The sequence below is a fragment of the Mauremys reevesii genome, linkage group 12 (genome assembly GCF_016161935.1).
Source record: "Mauremys reevesii isolate NIE-2019 linkage group 12, ASM1616193v1, whole genome shotgun sequence".
In the NCBI taxonomy this organism is placed as follows: Eukaryota; Metazoa; Chordata; order Testudines; family Geoemydidae; genus Mauremys; species Mauremys reevesii.
The window spans coordinates 3,869,610-3,891,665 of NC_052634.1; the positions used below are offsets into that span (position 1 = coordinate 3,869,610).

Here is a 22,056-nt window from a genome sequence, read left to right on the forward strand (position 1 = left end):
TACCAGGTAAATGGTCTCTTTTGCTTATGGTGTCAGAACTTCCAAGTCTTGTATTTGACTTGATTTGGAGGAGAAAACAAAGTTTTATTTTATCTAAATCAAGAAGACAGGAGGTGGGAGGCAGGGGGAGGGTTGCTCATAGCTGAATTTGCTCTTAACATTTCCTGTGCATACTGTATATATGGTCTCACTGAAAGACAAGGGACTGACATTTAGAAGGTCACAAGCAAGGTGTTTTGGGGTTTTTTTCATCTTCCTATTTCATGCCTCTCATAATTGCTCTGCCTTTCACTTCCTTTATGGTCACTGATAGTGTCTGAACTCAGTGTATGTGTGTGGAGGAGGATGTACATTCTGAAGGAAGTAGAGAGGCAGACTTCCTAGTGGTGTGAGTGTTTTCTGAGGAGGACTCCCTTGTTCCTGCTATTGTCAAGCAACAGATGGTCTTGACCAGGCTGTTACAACAAAGCTAATGTAACAGTAAATATTGGTTCAAATTTTTACTATGGTCCATGGCTTCAAGCAATAAGTGACTTCTTTACATCATGTGTGTACACCCAGAGACCAAAATATGTGCAGTGAAATACAGTAACCCTTCCTGCGATCGTTCATGGCAGTGGTGGGGGGGAGAGGGTTGTGGGTGGATGGACATTAGAAGAGGGAGTGTGGAGAAACAGGCAGAGATGACAGATGTGGATGTGAGAGAGAGCAAGGTTTGGGTCAGGATCGGACTCTGCTGCTGAGCTCGCCCATTCCAAAGACCTCTTCAGATGTGGCAACTGTGGAAATCGAATTTCAGCTGAATGGAGCCTGCAAAAGAATGTAATGCACAGACCTGACCTATTGGCCCCACTGGAATACAGACTCGAGGCCCCACTAAAGATCAGGGCCCCATTGTGCTAGCTGCTGACACAGATATGGTAAGAGACAGTCAGTGCCCCAAAGAGTCTGCAGTTTAGGTAGACAAGACAAAGGGAGGGGAAAGGAAGGTGAAGCGACTTTCCTAATGCCAGTGGCTCAACCAAGGTCTCCTAACCAGAGCTGTGAAGAGAGAGATTGTTCTAGTTTTGGGGGAGGGAGGGAGACCTTTTGAAAATTGGTTTTGTTCCAGTGTGGAATGAAAGCAAAAATGTGAGATTCTCTGTGAGGGGATAGCACCATGGACCCTGAAAGCCCTGAGAGTCCCAGCTCCAAGGCAGTCCATCAGATAGTTCATCCACATGGCTTCTCAGCAGCCTGGTATGAAACCAGGAAGGGTTCCAATGGAACTTTGTCATAATCAAATTGTTTCCATGAAATGCTTCCATTTGGACACACTCTGATGGGAAAATAAAAGTTTCACTAGAATTTTCTATCCTGCTCTATCTGTTGATGCCTTTTATCTGCAAAAGACAGACATAACTGGTAACTTCTTTGAGAAAAGAAAGTGTCTTGAAGTGCATCCATGTACGGTGTCCATGATATAACAATGGGAAGAAGTATGTGCCATGGGAGGTGATTTTAGACTTTGAGCTTGTTTGGGAGTCCATGTGGAAAGAGGGTCTCAGTCAGGTTCCTACAGGAAAGGTGTCCCCCACCATAGAAATCATCCACATATTTGGTACCTTTATTAACAGCCTCAGCAGAGAAGCTTGGGACTGAATGGACCATGTAGTCAGAACTCCCTTCTCACCCTTAGGTGACAATGCGACTCCCAGGGAATATGCAGGCTAACTTCTTAGGGAAAGATCTAACAATTACTTATTCGATTGTATGTTCTTGGTCAGGTATCATCTTGTTATGTGTTTACACAGTGCCTAGCACCATGGGGTCCTAGTCTGACTGGGGTTCCTAGGCTCTGCTGTGCAATTCAAATGATGAAAATAATAATGCCTATCTTAGATCGACTTACCTCCCCTCCTCACGGCGTGGGATCGACGGCCGCAGCTCCCCCGTCGATACATAACTCAAGTATCAGGAGGTAGCCGTGTTAGTCTGAAGAAGTGGGTTTTTTACCCACAAAAGCTTATGCCCAAATAAATCTGTTAGTCTTTAAGGGTATGTCCACACTATCCGCCAGATCGGCGGGTAGCGCTCGATCTATCGGGGATCGATTTATCGCGTCTCATCTCGATGCGATAAATCAATCCCTGAACGCTCTGCCGTCGACTCTGGAACTCCACCAGGGCGAGAGGCGGAAGCAGAGTCGATCCCGCACTGTGAGGATGGGGAGGTAAGTCAATCTAAGATCTGTTGACTTCAGCTACGCTATTCTTGTAGCTGAATTTGCATTTCTTAGATTGATTTCACTCCCCCCGCCCCCAGTGTAGACCAGGCCTGAGGTGCCACCGGACTCCTCGTTGTTTTTCTTACATAACTCCTGCTATTGCAGGTAAGGGGAACTAGTCAGGTGAGTGAAGTTTATGCATGTACATATGTGTTTGGAGGATCAGAGCTCTGGAGCAAGGACCATGTTTTAATTTGTATTTGTACAGCACATAGCGCAATAGGGGCTTGATTCTGACTGGGGACTCTGAGAGCAACTATAATATAACTATTAAGGCACAGTTTGAAACTGCGGGAGTATTTAAGTGCACTGTTGCCTGAGCTGTACCAATTCTGTGGATGAATGAGGACTTCAGTTTTAGGGTCATCAATCCAATATCTTTTGAAAAATAGCAATAGGAATTAAGTCTCTTAAAGTTAAACAGCTCAATAGCTTTTACTTTATTTTTTTAAAGAAAAGTGAAATGCACCAGTTCCCAGAAAGGACTGGGGAGAGGGGAGAGGTAAATCTTCAGCGTGCTGCCTGAGAATTTAGCCTTGGGAGTTCCATTATTGCTAATGGGACTCATGCAGCTTAATTTCATGCAAGCTACACTAAAAATGTACCCCTAGCTGTCTGCAAAATTTCAGTTCTGAAATCAAGCCTCTTAAAAGTTAGAGTAGGATAAACAAACACCTGAAACGTTCCCCCTCCCTCCACAGTATTTTCTTCTAGTTCACTTTTTATTAAAAAAACAAAGCACAACAAAAACACACAACAGCTCTGTGCATTTAAGCAATTTAAAAGCGGGGAATATGTATCGGGCTGGCAGCCTGCATGCCAAATTTCAGCTTGCTGCCAATTAAAATGGCAGAGTTATAACCCCTGAAAAAAATGGGGTTTAGTTGATGCCTTATCTTTAACTATGCTACTGTGAATGCCACACTGTAATACTTACCTAATAACCCTCTGTGCTGTCTCCTTCATTATGGGGCCTCTGTTATTAGGCTGTTCTTGTTAAACGACTGCTATCATCTGGTCCCAAAGTACATTAAATCCCATTATAATTATAAACACACTTCTCTATAACATTCTCTTTAGATTACATTAACACTGCTTTACCCCTCAGGGTATCTTTGTACTAATACCATTCTTATTTGCTATTTTAGCTGACAATATTGGGTCCTACATTATGTGCACCATACAAAGGGAGAAGGGAAAGTCTTTCTAGCATTCCCATTACAGATTAATATTTTGATGTCCCCCGGAAACCTAACATCTCATTTATTTCATTCACTCTCCCCTGTTATAGGAGACCTGGCTTTTAAAATGTGTTGAACTTTGGCACATAAGTAGGTTGGAGTTTATGAATTGCACCATTCCAGTATCTCCACTCCAACAGTAGCTTTGTAAACAGGAAGTTTGGAGTAACCCAGAGTCTGTCCATCTCTCTGGATTTTTTAAATCCTTTCTTTTTTAGAGGCTGCGGTAGTAAATCTTTGCCCCAGACTTCACCCACGAAAGCTCATGCTCCAATACGTGTGTTAGTCTGCAAGGTGCCACAGGACCCTTTACTGCTATTCTTGTGTCACAAGAACCTGCCGTTCCTATAAAGGGTGCTTGTTTGGGGTTAGTGTCTTTATCCGGGCAAAATCACCCATATCAAGCCGACATTAAACTCTAACCGAAACAGTTTCCAGACAAAATTTGGCACCAAGCCCATGGGTTTCTCTTTGTTACCTTCTCCTTCTCTCAAATTCAGGCTTCAATCTCCCTTTACCACTTGCTAGCAAGGGGCTGAGCTTTCAAAGCGCAGAGTTTATTAAGCAAGGGAGATTTCTTGCATAAGGAATCTTGGGGACTATTCTGGCTTTCTATTGTTTCAAGTGGCCTTCTCTGGTTTGAGGATTAATTGAAGATTAGGATCGGGGGTTAATTGTGTATTTCTCCGTTTGGGAAGATAGGCTCCTTCCTAGGGTGAGTCTGCAGCGAGTTAAAGTCATTGCGAGGCAAGGCAAGCCGCCGAGGACTGAATGACAAGTCAGCCTTATCGTTCGCCTCAATGCAGTTGTCACATTAGAAGTTCAGCAAGTTTAATATGTATCTTTTAAAACTTGGCTGTAGCGCTGTCAATTATATCCGCCTGCTTGTTAGGCACCTTTTCACATTAATGATTTCATTATTAACACGCTGGGGGTTTAATCCTGTCGCTGCTGCTCCCACCGCATCCCCAGCTTTCGGGTGTGTTACTGGGTGCGGAGGTAGGGGTGTGAGTGTGAAAGACAAAACGCAACCTCGAATCCTGTGCGTTAAAGTTGGTGCTACTCGGTGTCTTGCAGTGGGTGAGCGCTGCGCGCGCATTAATTAATTTAAACCCGGCTCCTTATGATTGTGTTATGGCTTCTTGGCTCACGCACTTAACGAGGCAGCGGGAGTTGGTTTGCAAAGACCCGCAGTTTGATTTCCGCTGCTGGGCAGGGGCGAGGTGGGGCTGGATGAGAGGAGCAGGGAGGAGTTGGCTGTCAGGCGTGCGGGGGGGAGAGGAGACAGTGTGGCAGGTGTCCAACCTAGGAGCTGCGTTTGCGGCCGGGGATTAACATTCAGCAGCCGCTAGGTGATATACCCAGTGGCAGGATTAAAAGTGAGCGGGTGGGAGCTCTGGTGTGTCCAAACAACCGCTCCAGCGCCCGGCCTCCGAGCCACGCTTCGTGCAATGCGCTGGGGTGTGTGAACGGCTCTCTCTCTCTGGGCACTCGTGTCCTAAAGCCATCCTGCCCACCCCCATCCACCGCCCGGGAGATACTTGTTCTGGGAGCGCTGCGCTCCGCAGGGCACCTGTCCACACGCTGCTCCGGGACCCCCCGCTCCTCCAGCACAGGCGCTGGCGGGAGGGTGCAGCAGGTGCGCCCTCGGAGCTGCTCTAAAGCCGGAGTGGAGGCATTGGCTCCGGTTCATTGATTCCCAAAGGCAGCCTCCTGCTCCTCCATGTTTGTTGTTGGCAGAGGCCAGCGGAGCCAAGCGCTGTCCAGCAGCCCTCGGGATCCGCTTCCCCCTTCCCTCCCCATCCCCTCCTGCCGATCTCCACAGCCAAGCGGCAGGAGCAAGCCCCGCTCCCTTCCTCCCCCCCATGCAACTTTTCGGTGACTTCCTTCGGGATGGGGCAGGAGCCGAGCCTCCCCCCCCCCATCTCCCGCTGGCTGGCACGCCTCTGCCCGGGACCTGGGGACCGATCTGCCCGGCGGAGCACACCGAGACGCGACCTCCCCAGCAGCGCTACGATAGACACCCCCCGCCCCGCTTGCATCTCCCCAGCTCTGGGCAGGACCAGCTGCCAGGAGACGCTTGAACCCCTTGTCCCTAACGCGGCTGGCTTGGGAGGGGCGGTTCAAGGGACTGGCGAAGGAGGGATGCTCCGGGGAAGCGGTTCCCATCTGCGTTCTCCTAATCTGGCGCCTAATCCGGCCGGCACAGAGCTCTGGCTTGGTCCTGCCACACGGATCGCCCTGGTGCGATTCCCGAGGACAAGGACCCGGCGCTTTCTGTGGCTTCCCACTCTGAGCCCGGTTTCCGTCGCCTTTCGCACCAGTATGGGGAACGGGTGCCCAGCCTAACAAAACGCGTCTCATTAACTCTGCAAGGTGTAGTTAACGCACAGAATGCGGTTAAACCCGGAGCGTCCTGTCTCCGCAATGCGCGTGAGAACAGTCCGCTCCAGCCTTGGAAAGCAACAGCTGCATTGCACGAGTCGCGGACTCAGTCCTAACACAGGGTTCCAGAGAGACCCGAAAATCACACACACACACACCCCATCAGCACTGCTGACCGAGGAGATCAAGTCTGAGTGGGGGGCGTGTGGGATGTGGGGAGCAAGGGGTAGGCACTGTTTCATCTCCTCCTTTCCCAAGCAGGAGTAGGAACAGGTTAGCAAAAAAACCCCAACCCCGCAGTGCTGCAGAAACGGGAGGATGGCACCCGCTTCTGCTCCAACTCCAGCTCCCCGAGGGGTGAAAGTTTCACTCCTTGGAGCAGCTTCTCTGGCGGGGCCCCTGAATAACCCCGAGACACGCGGAGCTCCCCCCGGGTGGGGGTTCCCCCCTCCAGGCTCTCCCCCAGCCCCCCTGGCAGGGTGGAGGCTCCCTCAGCAGCGAGGGGGGCCGGCAAAGACCAGCTTGGCTCCGCGGTGCGTGCGGGGAGCAGGCTCTGGCTGGAAGCTAGGGGCGGGGGGCGGGAGCCGGGGTTGGGACGGCGGTGTGGGCACGAGCCCCGTGCCAGCAGTAAAGATGGTGCCCGGGCCGGGCTTCGCTGGGGTGGGAGCGGTCCTGACGCGAGGCGCAAGCCGGCACGTCAGTCAGCGCGGTGTTGATTTGCTAACCTTAAAGCAGAGAGGAGTTGGAGAGGATGAGAGCGGGTACTGCGAACTGCCGGATTATGCTGCTGCTGCTTTAATAACAAGCAACAGTTCCAGCGCCAAGCCCGCCCGGCTGCCGGCAGCCTCCTGCCATGCACTAGACAGTGAGTGCCCGCGGGCGGCTTGCAGGAACTTGCTGGGGGCTCTGGAGGGGGGGCGGGTTGTGTTTGCTCGTGCATGGATGCACGGGGAGAGAGCTGCAAGGAGATAAATTGTCTCGCCTGTCAGTTCTGCACCTAGCCGGCTCTCCCTCTGGGAAATTGGGGGTGATGGTGAACTGGACACTGAGGGAGCGGGGTGCTTGCAAGGGAAGAGGGAGGGCTGGGGACGCTTCGGGGTGCGGGAGGGAGCTGGCAGGAAGATGAGAAGCAATTGTTGTGATGTTCTGGCTAATATGCATTCTGAAGGGCTCGCGGGAGAAAAATGTGACTTCCCCTCCTTGTTTATTTGGTGCGTGGGGAGGTGGAGCCCTGTGATGGTTTCAGAGCGAAAAAGCTCGTTTCTGGGCTGGGGAGGGTTAACGGGAGGGTTGGGGAAGCGATTTTCCTCTTTTTTATTATTATTATTTTAGTTTTGCAAATAGCGTGTCGGGAAGGTTGGGGTCGAGCCGGCACCTTCGCTTTTCTGTCCCTTCAGCCTCGTTTGCTTGGAAAGATGCAATTTCAGACAGAAAATGTTTGGTGCCCGGTGTTGTAAGGAAAACGCCTTTGTGCAATCTACAAATAACCCCCCCCCCCCCCGGCTGGGTTCCTTCCAGCCTTTGCACCTGATGAATATTTGATGCCTTGTAAATACAGCGGGGTCTGCCTTTTAATTGTCCAGCTCAAAACTTCCTTCGCCGGGTGCGAATCTCTATCCCTGGCGGTCGCTGGCCAAGTTGGGAGCGAGCAGGATAAAGAGCCGAGCCGGCGTGTTACACCCCACAATCGAGCTTGCTTTGCTCCCCGGCCCTACGTGACAGTTCCACGGACAGGCTCCGTCCATGGTGGTGTTGCTGCATGTAATTCAGGCTGCTTTGCATTGGATCTGGATTAGATCTGGCCAAGTGCTGTTTAGCTGAGACAAATACCCCCCCCCCCAGGTTCCCCGAGAGTCGAGTGAGTGTGGAAGCAGCTTTTGCGAGAATTACAATATTTTGCATCCCAATGTTCCCCTTTCTTCCTCTGCGCGAGGAAGTTGGCGCTAGTTCCGCGGTTCGACCATTCCGCGCAGGCGGTGGGTTCGGGTGGATTTCAGACGCTGTCGGGTTATTTTATTTATTTATTCGATTGCGGTGGCTGAAGTTTGTTGAAAGCGACCCGAGGAGGGGCGGCGGGGGGGACTGGTGATTATCTTGTGCGATAGAAGCGGTGATTTTCATTGGCTCCAAAGTGCGGAGCTGGGCTCCCTCCTCTGCCCAATAACTAAAACAGATGCGGCTGGTTTCCCCGTGATTTGGGTTGGTGGATGTGTGGGTCCCGGAGGGGGTAGGTGTCCTGTTGGGGTGCTGGGGGGGGGTGCTTGCGGCGGGGGAGGGGAGAGGACCAACACACGCTGCTGAAACTTGGTCTAAGCAGCCCCAACGCGGAGCTGATAAAGGATTTTAATAGTTCACTCATTAACCCTTCCAGCTCGCCCCTGGCAGCTTTGTTCTCGGCGAGGTGCCTCTCCCCAGGGCTACGGAAGGGCGGACAGCGGCGGCTCGGATGCTGAAGCCCCAGCCCTAGCGCCGGGTTGGGGGCGAAGCTTGGCTGCTTTCCCGTCCCTTCCCCGATCCAGCATGTTGCTGCCCGCGGCGAGGTGCAGGGGGCGGCTGGGGCCCCCGAGGCTGGGTTTGGGGGCGGGAGCCCCCCTTCGGAGGGTTTGGGGGTCTCGCCCGAAGGCTGAGCCTGGGGGTGTCTCTGGAGCTGGGTTGGGGGGGGGTCAGACCCGGAGGAGGGGAGCCGATTGGGGGGGTGGCTCCAGGAGGGGACCGATCTGAGGGGTGCCTCGGGGTCCCCCTCGAGCAGCTCCCCCGTCCCCGCTCGTTGCCCGCGTCGGGCTAGGGCGGCCCGGGGTCCAGGGGCGGAGCGGGGTGTCCGCCCGGCGGGACCCCTCCTGCTTTACGCCCGGTGGGGGCCGGGCAGCAAGCGTGCGGGGGAGGGGGCGAGTCCCCAGGGCACAGATCCCCCCCCTTTCCCGGGGGGCACGAGGGGGCAGCGGGGTGGGGCCCAGGGGAGCACAGATCCCCCCCTTTCCTGGGGGCACGAGGTGGCCCCTTGTGTGGAGGGCCTGTGAGTGTCTTTAGGGGAGAGGCCTGCGGGGTACCAGGTGTGGGCAGGACTCTCTGTGTTGGAGGGGCTTGGGGCTGACAGGCAGTGGGGGTGGATTTGCTGGTTTGCTGGTTTAAGGAGGGTGGCTGTGATTTCTTTGGGGGCTGAGGAGAAGTCTGGACACACACCTCCTTCAGCTTCCAACAACCAGAGGTCCCCCCCATTCCCTCAGGTTTCATTGTCTCCATGTCACAAAGGTGCCTGGAGGGTGACCCGGTTTATCACCCAGGCGAGCTTGACTGTGCAAGGCCAAGGAGTGCTGCAGCTTGGAACCCAGCGACCCTCCCCATGTCCCCTCGGTGCCTTTCAGCCCTTGTAAAAGGAAGTTGGTTTATGATGTTTTTGGAGCTTTTACTGCCACAGTTTCCAGGCTCCAGAAGTTAGTTGTAGAAACTTTGTATGCAACTTACTGCCAGAATCCTAAACTAAAACGCCTTTTCCCCCTTTATTTCCCCCCTTCTCTATTTTGTTTTCACAGACAACGGGCACCTAAAGCTAGTCCCGGATTGAGCAGAGAAAGACACCCTAATGACTAAATCTCAGGCGCACTATGGATTTGACTAAAATGGGTCTGATACAGCTCCAGAACCCCAGCCACCCCACGGGGCTCCTGCAGAAAGCCAACCAAATGCGCCTCGCAGGGACTCTGTGCGATGTAGTCATCATGGTGGACAATCAGGAGTTCCATGCTCACAGGACAGTGTTGGCTTGCACTAGTAAAATGTTTGAAATCCTGTTCCACCGCAACAGTCAGCATTATACCCTGGACTTTCTTTCACCAAAGACTTTTCAGCAGATACTGGAATACGCTTACACGGCCACCCTCCAGGCTAAAGTTGAAGACTTGGATGACCTTCTTTACGCAGCCGAGATCCTAGAAATAGAATATCTGGAAGAACAGTGTCTGAAGATCCTGGAGACCATTCAGGCTTCTGATGAGAATGATACAGAAGTCAACATGACGGATGGTGGCACTGAAGAGGAGGAGGATAGGAAATCGAGGTACATCAAAAACCTATTCATCTCCAAGCATTCCAGTGAAGAGAGTAGTTATGCCAACATGGCCAGTCAGAGTTTAACGGGGGCAATGGTGGAACAGAGCCCATCTGTCTCGACTTCATTTGGACTCTCCGCGATGAGCCCCACGAAGGCCGCCGTGGATAGTTTGATGACCATTGGGCAGTCGTTATTGCAAGGGGCTCTACAGCAGAACGCCTCCGAGGACTTGCACTCCGCGAGCAGCCGCCACCCCAGTCTCTCTGAAGTAAAAACAGAAGTGATGCAAGTGGAGGAGGCGTCTAGCCATGAAAGCCCAAGGACGGCAGAGTCCAGCACGTCTGGAGGGGACAAGTCAGATGACAAAAGCAAGGAAGGCCCTGGTACTCCCACGCGTAGCAGTGTTATCACAAGTGCCCGTGAACTTCATTATGCCCGGGATGAGAATGCAGAGCAGCCCCTCGAGTTGGGCCAAGGAGTGTCAGTCGGACCAGAGCACTCGATTTCTCAAAGTGAGAAACACCTGAGTATATATTCAGTGCTACCAAATCACAAAACGGACTCGATGCTCAGCATGCCATCCTCCATGACATCGGCTCTTCACATGCAACCAGCTCTTGCCGTGTCCATGGACTTCAGTGCTTATGGGGGGCTTCTGCCTCAAGGCTTTATTCAAAGGGAGCTGTTCAGTAAGCTGGGTGAATTGGCAGCTGGCATGAAAACTGAAAACCGAGCCATCGGTGAACAGTGCAGTGTTTGTGGGGCAGAACTGCCGGACAACGAGACGGTGGAACAACACAGGTAAGTCCTCTGCGCTCGTTTAGTCTTGATGTGGCAGCACATCTTTCCTAACATTTGATGGTTCGTGTCACAATCAGCTTGTTTTGTATTTTTGTTCAGTTGAATTTAGTGCTGGCTGCTTTGACCCCAGTAGAGGAAAATGAATTCCATCTGGGGTAATTCACTCCTGTGCATAGGGCTCTCACGAAGCCTGTGCATCACTCTTCAGTTCCTGCTCAAGACATCAAGAAGTGGGACCTTAGTGGTGCATAGGCCTCTTGCTGGCCCTTTGCACATGTGTGAATTTACTGCATTCTCAACTGGGTAAAGCATTAACAAGTTGCAAACTAAATGAGAGGGGGGTGTCCGGGGAGAGGATTATGATGGAGACCCTTGTCTGTGGAGAACTACTCTGAGCCACACCAACTTACTTAGCCAAGACAATGAGCTATGGTCACTACCAGGCCAGATTTGAGCCCGCAACCCAAATATGAAATAATCTATATCTTATTACCTGTTCCATAAGATGTGCACGTCCTTCTTTGGGTTGAAAAGAGGATGGCACTCAGCTCAGGCAATAGTCTGTCCTTTTCTTGCTCCATGTCCTAACATGCATTCAGATGCCAGGGCTAGGTATGTGCTGTAATTGGTTTTTTTTTTTTTTTAACATTGGGATGAGGCATGTTGGATTCTCACATCGTGCTCCAGCGACTCTGTTAATTTTACACTCTATATCAATCCAGAAGGCAGAGAGAAAACTCTCAATCTCATGATGCCGCTCCCCATTGAGTAACTGCGTATGAAATACTTACCTTCTTGCTTCTTAAACAAGTGTCAGATGATGACTTTGGTGTCATAGTGATCAGAGTTTGAACCAAGAGAACGTCCAGAGTAACTATACTGTCAGTGCCAAGTATCAGCGGGTAGCCGTGTTAGTCTGTATCCACAAAAACAACAAGGAGTCTGGTGGCACCTTAAAGACTAACAGATTTATTTAGGCATAAGCTTTCGTGGGTATCTGAAGAAATGGCTTTTACCCATGAAAGCTTATGCCTAAATAAATCTGTTGGTCTTTAAGGTGCCACCGGACTCCGTTGGTTGGTTGGTTTTTTGTTGTTTGTTTGTTTGTCAGTAGCATTTCTCTAGGTTTACACTACTGTAAAGGAGATCAGAATATAGCCTTTAATGGGTCTGTTGGAGCCGATCATGCAGGCTGATCTGCACAGACAGAAGGACCCCTGTGCTTGCACAGTGCTCTGTTGGCTGGTAGGGCTCATTGTGGGTGTAAGGTCTGCAGGTGAGCATCAGCTTGTGGGGTCAGGGCTCTGATTTTCCTGTCCTAAGCTGTAAGAGCAGGAACCCTAACTTGTTCCTGCATTTGGATGTGCTAATATCACAGGAGTAGGAACTGAATGAACAGCCTTGCGAAGGACTGCTCGATCCTCGTGCAGACATTTGTATATTTCTACTGACATGTCAGCATTTTTGTGCGTGTGTGTGTGTGTGAGAGAGAGAGAGAGCGCCATGTTGCGGCCCCTCTGTTCTGTGGGGGTGACAAAAGTACATGACAATCTGATCTCCTGTTAGTAGAATTCAAATCATGGATGACGCTAGAATTCCTAGGAGCCTTTCTGAAGTATTCAGACTGAGCATCTTCCAGTATTTGAATGAACCAACACGTTTAATTAGTTTTAATGTACATAATATACACACGAGGCTCTGGCTGTTTGTTTCCTCGCCTGTGTGTGTTGTAGAAAAACCACTCTGCTCTGAACTCTTGTTGTGCCATCCATAAATGATTGAGGATTATCTTTAGCTCATGAAGGGCCTCAGAACATCAATTGCCTGTTCAACTTGTTACATTTTAAGTACAGCCTGGCAGCCTTAACTCGGATTTTCACCCTCACATGGGTTTGTCCAACTCTTCAGATGGCATCTTAGTGTAGTTTGTGACTGTGTGTGCACATTGTTATGCCAGCTCTATTTAAACAAATAGGTGATAGTAGCATGCCAGCAACCCCCATTGGCAAAACAGATTTCTTTTTTGTTTACTCTGATGGTATGTAAACAGCAACTTCCTGCATTGTCATTCTAGAACATGGATAAAATCCATTAGAGTTTGTGTAATTTTTTTTTTAAATACACATTGGGCCAGGGCCTGAGCTGGTGTAAATTGGAGCTAGAGCTATACTGACTTACACCACTTGAGGATCTGGGCTGATGTGCTTACTATAAAGTGATGCAGGCTAAATGTCATTGAAAAGCAGCTGCAGTGCATGGCTGGAGAGAATTTGAACATGGCTATCTGCCATGTTCTTAAATGTCTTCCTTTCTCCTTTCTGAAGTACAAAGAATAACAATTGATGCTCCTGCACGTACCACAGAAACTATTTTAGAAACTCTCTCTGAGAGGTCAGCTTGGCAGAGATTAAATTGAGAACTTCAATGCCGAATCTGCTCTAGAGTTCCCATTGTTGATCAATAATCTTCCATCGTTGCTGAGTCTCATTGGGAGGTTAGAACCTCCCTAATTCACACCCATGATTAGGAGACTCATTGTGAATGACTAAATGTTTTGAATGAGAGGACAAACATTTTAAGCCAGGTTTCTGCATCGTGAGATGTACTTGTTTCTGTAGCTGCAATTGTAATTTTAGTTTAAATGATCTGATACTTATAATGCACTTCAATATCTTTTGTACTGTAATAAGGTCATAGTTCTGACCTTTTCACAAATTTTGCACTAGTTTAACTAAGTGTATTTTTTAAACAGATTGAGTTTAACCAATGCCAAACCCTGCGTGGACACTTTTAACTTGATTCAAACTTGGTTTGTGTGTCTTTAGCTTGTCAGTAAATTTACCAATGCAAGCTAAATCCATGTAAGCCAATTTTTAAACTGATAAGAACGGCCACACTGGGTCAGACCTGTGGTCCATCTAGCCCAGTATCTTGTCTTCCAGCAGTGGCCAGTGTGTCAGATGGTTCAGAGGGAATGAACAGAACCAGGCAATTGAGGGATCAATCTCCTGTCTTCCAGTCTTTTAGCTTCTGGCAATTGGAGTCTTAGGGACACCCAGAGCTTGGGGTTGCATCCCTGACCATCTTGGCTAATAGCCATTGATGGGCCTGTGCTCCATGAATTTATCTAATTGTTTTTTGAACCCAGTTACACTTTTGACCTTCACATCATCCCCGGCAACAAGTTCCACAGATTGACTGCAGTTGTATGAAGAAGGACTTGGCTTTGTTTGTTTTTAAACCTGCAGCCTATTCATTTCATTGGGTGATGCCTACTTCTTGTGTTATGTGAAGGGGCTGTATCACTTCCCTCTTCACTTTCTCCACACCATTAATGATTTTATAGACCTCCATCGTATCCCTCTTCAGTCGTCTCTTTTCTAGGATGACCAGTCTGAGCCTTGATAAGAATGTTTAGAATGTCTTGGCCATGCTGAAGTTGCTGCAGTGTGGTTGTTTAGTTGCCAAGCTGCTTTGCAGCAGCTGTACATTTTTTATGTTTTAAACCTGAAGTGAACTTTGTGAGGTACCAGCAGGTTCATTTTTAGCCCAGATGTAAGCTACAACTAAATGTCAATGGCTTCTTTTGTTTCTTCCCACCCTTTCTGCAGATTGGGTATACAGAACCTCAGCTCAAACATAAAGAGGTCGTCTGCACTGACTTGGTTAGTGAATATTTCCATTTGCCCATGCTGTGTTTGTGAACCAAGACTGATGGTCTTTAAGGCGGTCAAGGAAGCAATTGAATATGCAAGGCTGGGACAATTACATTTGGAAACAGTAACTTCTGTGTGGGTAGAACTATTTTTTTTGAAGGATGCAGATGCCTACAGTAGACCATAGTTGTGTCAAAACCACAGTAGAAGTGCTACTGGTTTACCCTAGTATTATCAAGAACATATCAGGGAACCAATAGGTCCCCATATTCTGTAGTGTTCAGCTGAAATAGATTTATTATTTTCCTCTCCATTGTGTGTTTCCTACAACTTTTCGTTAGTATAAGGATGTGCAAGTGGCTAAAGCGGGCAATCAATAGAATTCCTTTTGGCTAGTCACTATGTATCTGTACTGTGATAGTGTCTTGAGGTCCCAGCCTAGAGCCAAGCATCTAATAAGGGATAGTCCCCATGCTGAGGAGCTTACAGTCTAAACACGTCAGAGAGAGGGTGGGAGAAAGGAAACGTTCTTAGTTCCACTTTTACCCAAGGGAAACTGAGGCACTGACATTGTGACTTGTCTGAGGTCATACGGAGAGCCCGACATACTTTGGGACCCAGGACATCTGGATTTAATTCCTATCTAGTGGCGTAGTGACACAACCATCTTTCCTTTCTTGACAGAGTTGTCATCTGATGATGCCATTTTATAATACAATTTATTAATAAAGAAGAGTTAATTCTGTCCTTCTGGAAGCAGAATCATCACAATGATCTGTTCAGGGTTTGGACTCCCAGCTGAATTTTTGTTTAGAACATCTAGGCTGTTTTAAAATCCATATTTTCTTTACTGAGCTTATGATTCTGACTAATTGTGTATTGAGTTTGCAACTTTATTCTTTTTTTTTAAATAAAAGATTTCCTTCTAGGTCCAGTGAAGTTCAAACTTAATCTAATGTTGGTATTGATTGCAGCTTCTAATTGCAGGAAAAAAAGCTATGTTTCAACAACCTTTTTGTATTGGAAAAATCACTCCTGAACTTTGAAAATTGCTATTATACTAAATTGAACTTCAGTTTGTTTCTATCATGAAGTCAAAATATTTAAACTTGCTGATACTTATGGTGGTTTTTAATTTTATTTAAAATTGGATTTCTTTAAACAGTGGAACAAACTACAGGTGCAAGATAAGATCCATAAACTTAATTACTTGTAAGGTATTCTCTTCCACCCATCCTATGTTGTTGGATTGTATGCTTTTCAGTTCAGGGACTGTTTCCCTCTCTGTGTCCACAGTTTTGCAAACACTTAAGAATGTGCTTAACCCTTACACCCATCAGTAGTTGCATTGGGTTCAATGGGACTACTCTGGTATAAATATTTAGAGGGTCAGGGCTTATTTATTTGATGCCCAAAGAAACAGCTCCTTGATCCTGATTGGGATCTTGAGAGCTACTTTAATATACAATTTGGCTGTATTTTATGCACAGTGTTGTGTAACGTGGAGATCCTTGGATGCAAGGCAGTTCTCTTTAACAAGCAAGGATTGAATGGCAATCCGTGCCATATTTTACACCAACTATATAAATTAATGGTTCCATAACTGGGGCAGAGTTGCTTAGTGGTTGGGACAGACGGCTGCAGAGTCTGGATTCATGAGTTCTATTCCCCACGTAAAATGCTTAAATCCAAATTTTCAAAATTATTTACTGGTTTTGGATACCTGACTTGAGGCACTTAAGGCCTGATGCCCCTTCAAATCATTTGCTGAATAGCAACTGCTGTTTAAAACCAGTGGTACCATGAATGAGAGTTGGGAATGTGCCAGGGCAATTGACTGGTCACCTCCTTTGTGATGTGTGTCCAGTTGTAGCGTGGAATCCGTTCTGGCGTCCCAGAATATGGTGCAGGAGATGTAGCTACAGTGCACAACCTATTTCTTTTTATATGCATGCTCCCTTTGCCAAAGCTCATTTTGGGGTGCAGTTTCTACAGATGCTGCAAATTTGGGGGAAGTCGTTTGCAGCGGAGCGACCTTAGTGTAAATTTTTATAGAAGCTTTGGGATATCACATATATAAATAGTCAGTGAATCTGTATTTCTAACAATACACAGTAGCCCAACTTACCTTTTGTAGAACTCATTGATTTTTGCAGTCGTGGCGGGGATAGACTCACCCCAATGTGTTTAATGATGAAATAGTTAGAGTGGAAGCTCTTTGGGGCAGGGACTGTCTGTTCTGTGTTTGTACTGCACCCACCACCATGGGACGCTGGTCTATGACAGGGGTTCCTGGGTGCCACCACAGTACAATCATTAATAATACTCTAAAATGCTTTTGTAAGGGGGAAAAACCACAATGCTGGCTACGAATGTACATACAATTTCTAATGCCTGGCAATTTTAATGCCACTAAACTTGTTGATTTTTTTTTTCTGACTATGGAGCTGCGACAGTAAGTGTGTAGCATATCTTAAGCAGCTGGATAGGGAAGTATAGCTGATTTTTTGGCTTGCTCTTTGCCAGGCTCACCTCCATTTATCTTTTGAGTGGATTAGCTGACTATTGTAATATTAATGCCATTAGACCCACTGGCACCGTGCAACGTGTCACAGCGAGAAACAGATGCAGTATACCATTAAAGTAATAAATGTGATAAATCAGATCCCAAGTGCTTTGTGAGATGTTATTAGTGTTAATTTGGTAGCCTAATACAGTAGTCGTGGTGGTTTTCTTTTGTTTGTGTAATTTTTTTTATTTTAAGCAGTCAGCAATACGTGTCGGTAAACTTTGCAGCAATCTGAATCAAAACAATTCCCCTTCCTCTCCCCCCCCGCCCAAACTCGGACACTGATTATTTCCAGAGTTTGAAAGACAACTTAGCAGGCTCTTGTTCCTTGCTGATGGACCTTATTAGTGGCACCTGGCATCATAACATGTTAATAGAAACCAGCATTCTCCTACTGCGTGGTCACTGACAAGTGGCTCTGTCAGTTTGAGCTTGCCATGCGAGGAAGTTCTTATTAGCTTTATGGGTAAGAGAACTTGCCCCGTTCAGGAAATGAATGTTGCAGTTAAGGTCCACAGCTCTGACCCTGATCATGTAACCTGTGAGCGCCAGCGGAGACCCCGCTCAGGATGCTTGGGATTTCAGGCTTTCTCTGGCTCTTGTCATATGTAAAGAGGGAATACATTGTGGTATGTTGCAGCCTTGAACTTTTGATTTATTCAGTGTGTGTGTGTGTGGGGGGGGGGACTTAACCATTTCCATACAGAGAACATAGCGTGAAGAGGGAAGAGTTCTTTTTAAGTGTACTATTTTGTTCAATCAATCAGGCATCGCTCTCTGCTTTCTTTAGTGGTGTCGGGGATGGATGCCTCTTGAAAGCAGAAATCTAAAATTCATCTTGCCGGGAACAGCAATATTTCCCCAATTCCTGGTAGGAGGTTTTTGTAATTTTCCCAGAGAAATACCATTGTTCTTTCCTTGCAAAATTAAATCCCCTTGTAGTTTAGGATACAGATATGCTTGTGTGTGTGAGAATGTAACCTAAGTAATGCTGCCAGCAAAGTAGTCAATTTTTTCTCAACAAAAAAGTTCTTAGAGACTAATTAGTCTCTAAATGGTACTGTTACAATAAAGTGTCTCAGTAGAGTAAATACAAATATTTTGATTGGAAAAATAATTTTTGGTGTTTGGTTTTTTGTTTTTTTTTTGCTATGCTCTTACAATTTTTTTTTACCTTGTTTAAGACAAAATCTGAAGGTACAACAAAGATGACTCCACATTAATGGATGAGGATGTTATAAGTGCCTAGACAGCACTTTCACCTTTCCAACATTGTTTGCTTGCTTGCTCACTCACCATCTGGGCAATCCCTATGTCTGTGCAGAGCTCTGCTGACTTCAGAGTCGGAGCCCTGAGTTTTAAACCAAATATCATCCAGTTAGGAAGGCATTTTGTTTTCCAAAGTGTTCTTGTTTCATTGCCTTTAGGAAAAGGTCAGTAAGATTTACTGCATATTTATAGCTCTTAAGTTGAACAGTAAACTAATATTTGGTGAAAGACAACTCATTGATTGTATGGGAAAATGGGCTGCAGATATTTGGTATTTCGTGGGTGATGTCATAAATGGATTGTTCCTCCTTGCTTGGAAATGTGGCAGAATGCCCTAAAATAACTTTGGAAACCTTAAACTTTTGACCAAGTATATGAGCAACCTTATCTGCGTGTGTTTGATACACACCCCATTAGTTACACTGTTCACTGTGTGTGTATAATGTGTTCCTTGTATATAGTAAAGTGATCTGCATTTTCCTTTTAGTTCATAATTAGCAACAATTTTACTCCTACTCTTCTCTCCCCTCCACCCCACCCCACCCCCTTGACAGCTTCAAGAGAGACTTTAAATGAGTAATTACTAAATATTTCCCGGCAGCCAAACACGGGGCCATGGCATCTCCCATTGCAAAAGTGAAAAATATTTCTGTTTTGCAGTTAATTTTAGTGGCAGGCAGATCATGTTAACTGGATGTAATTGCTTCCAGATATGGCAGAGGGTTTTGTGTGTTAGGATGAAGGGTCTGGTAAGTGCTCACTTCCTGTGTAAATTAGCCTATTCCATTCATTCTTTCATTCTGGGTAGTCCTGGATTGTGTCATTCTTCTTACAATTTTTTCCCCTGGTCTGGTGTGAGGCAGCTAAGTGCTTTATGGTAGGTTTAATTCTTCGTTTGGCATTGGTCACTCCCTCACCTTAGCATGCAAGTCACCGTCAAAAGATCTAAGGTTGGCTTTGAATGCCTGTCCCAACTCCTCCAACATTTCTTTCTCTTCTAATAAAGCACAAAAGGCCCTACTAGTGTGTATGCACATTGATTATAAGACTGAACAACTTGTTTTTCAGTCGTCACTGCAATAGTTTGAAGCTGTGTAGGGTTTTTAAAAAAAATCCTTATAATCAGACAAACTTACATTTTTAAAACAATGCAAATATTTCTCCTGCACAGCAGCCACAAAGCTAAAAATTAGAATACTAGGGAAAGCAAGATTATATTATCTGAAGCTTTCCCTCACTAACCTGTTCTCCAGGGCCTTGTGGGCACTTTTTTTTTTTTTTTTTTTAAACGCTTTCCAGGTAGGTATCGCATAGTTCGAATAAACCACACAGCCGAGTAATAGGGAACTTGCACACAAGAGTGCTGACAAAACATTGCAGTTTTATTTTAGCAGAGAACTACTATTTTGGTTACTGACTTTCAATAAATACAGACAAAATTATTGACACTGCATGGTATTTTTTTTTTATTTATAGTTGACTAAAAAGTTTTTCTGTTTTAGAGAGAAAACAATCCAACCTAGGCCTTTTAACTAAGGCAATCATTTAGGATCCAGTGATTCCTTTTTAACTGTCTGAGTTTAGTTAGATGATTAAATACAAAACAAAGACTTATTTTCTTGTCAGAAATGTATTTGTTTTTATTTATGAAAAGGTTAACAGTTGTAAAATAAACTCAGACAACAAGTAAAATAGTTTTACAACTAACTGAAACAACAAACATAAAGAGGGATGTGTGTCTACGTATATAAACATACACAGGAGGAGACAAAGTATGTTATATGGGTAAAAATAGAAATGATCACCACAGGGCTAGGATACTTCTATACAAATGTTCAATACTTTTAAACTTCTACATTTACCTTCGTATATGAAGCAGTTTCAGTTCAATAGTGGAGTCTGTTCTTTTGTGCTAAGAATAATTATGGAACATTCAACATCTTTATCCAGACTGGATAGTAGTTCTCTCTCTTAGGGCATTTTTAAGGTACCCATTATCATGGTATCTGAGGACTGGCTAGGAATCAAGTAGTATGGGCTTCAATAGAACTATTTATGTGAGCAGGGTTGTAGACTGAAGCTCGCTGTCTTGTCTGTTGGGTCCAGCCTTTGTATTGTGGATGGAGTGTAGTGTAATCTATGTCATTTTCACTGTAGTGTTAACTGACTTTTTTTTTTTTAAGCTATTCAACCATAATTTGTCCCACTATTTTAGTTGAATTTTTATTGCCCCTTTTAATGTAGTTGGGTTTTGGCACATTTGATTAACCAAATGTGTGTGAAATTTATACTTCTGAAAAATATATCTGTTTGTTTAAAACAAGTGATAAAATGCAAGTTTGGCCTAAATGTATCTATTGAGGGTAAATATAAGATGCATTGCATTCATACCTATGTTAGCATAGGAGATTTGCTGTTTTATCTGTATATATCAGTTCAACTGATAACCCTGTGGTCTGTTTATCAAGTAATCTGTTCCTCGTGTATAGCTAAACACCAGTTTCTCCAATATACAAAGATAAACTGCTGGGGAAGAGGCGGGGGCAGGCGGGGAGGAGAAGCTATTTAAGGGTGATACAAAGATGTACAAAGTACCTGATGGCAGAAAGCAGGTACCTTGTTAAACAACAGTTGTAATAAAAAAAACAGTTAAGATATTTTTTTCCTGCCAAGCCTTGAATTAACTTCCACAGTTGCCAAAGTTTTATGTTGGCCTTTTTGTCGGTATTGATAAGAAAGGAGTGGTGAGGTAGAAAGGTTTGTTTGTTTCTTGTGTATTTTTGGGGGTGGCTTGCATGTAATTGTCTTCAGTTAAAGAAAAAATTAAATTTGCAGCTATAAATCTCTCTCTCTGTAGGACTTCATAAAACACAAAGGTGTGATCAGCAGAGCTCCTGCTTGTTTGACCTATAAGGGAGTCAGAAATTGAATGAGTGTGGGGCAGGGGGAAAAGCACCAATCTGTTTCCATTACTTGCCCAGTAAGGTCTGAAAGAGAACAAATAAACTGCTAAAGTTAGGTACCAGAGTTCCTATAGGAATGGGCCCTTGATAGCTGTGCCCTTATGTTTGCAGACCTTTGAGAGTGCTATTTAAAGAACAGTGGTATCTCCCTGAGCGTTTATTTTACTATGAAGTAAATGTGAAATGCCACAAAGTCCACTCCTTGAGACAAGCTGGAGACAGCAAATAGCAGCACAGGTGTGTGTGTGTAACATTATACACACTGCATTAGGCCTGGCAACCTGTGTAATGTGGGTTAAAAGGCTTCTGTGCTCCGAGTCCTAGTCCTGTAGGGCAACTTGCACAACTTTTTTCTTTTATGCTAAACTCCGTTGCAGAGAGGTCTATACGAATGATATGTGTCTCTTGCATCCAGGTTCTAGGGTTCTGTCAGGCATAGTTACCTTAAAAATTTGCTAGGTACAGAATGAAAATATGCAGTTCTGGCCCAACTGAAATCAATGGGAATTTTGCCATTGACTTCAGTAGGGCCAGGATTTTACCCTCTAGGTTTTAAAATAACTGCACAAAAATACCTGGGTTACACTCTTAAAGGTGTATGAGTTCTCATACACACAAACTTCACGCTCTCAAATGTACATTGTGTAATTGGATTAGTATCCTTTGAATTTTAATTCCAAGTTGTGTACTTTGTTCCCAAAACCACTCCTATTGTTGCAAGGAGTTTATTTCTTATGCTTATGCCGACAAGTATCACCAGAGCTTTTGGGCACCTGTATTTGCAATGGCCCATATTCTGCACACTGTTCCCTCTTTCCCTCTCTCTTTTCTAATACGGTTTACTATAAATAATGCATG

At 46.0% G+C, this 22,056-nt stretch overlaps 1 protein-coding gene across 6 annotated transcripts in view; it reads left to right on the plus strand.

Annotated features, from left to right (window-relative positions):
* Positions 1 to 6,598: 6,598 nt before the first annotated feature.
* The window catches only part of ZBTB16 (zinc finger and BTB domain containing 16), a 166,299-nt gene continuing 150,841 nt past the window's right edge, over positions 6,599 to 22,056 (plus strand). For 2 of the 6 annotated variants that reach the window (XM_039496733.1, XM_039496739.1), the window contains exons 1-2: positions 6,599 to 6,757; positions 9,423 to 10,741. In XM_039496733.1, coding sequence (XP_039352667.1) covers positions 9,495 to 10,741 — 1,247 coding nt within the window. In that variant the 5' untranslated portion in view covers positions 6,599 to 6,757; positions 9,423 to 9,494. The other 4 variants (XM_039496738.1, XM_039496737.1, XM_039496734.1 and 1 more) reach the window with 4 other exon arrangements.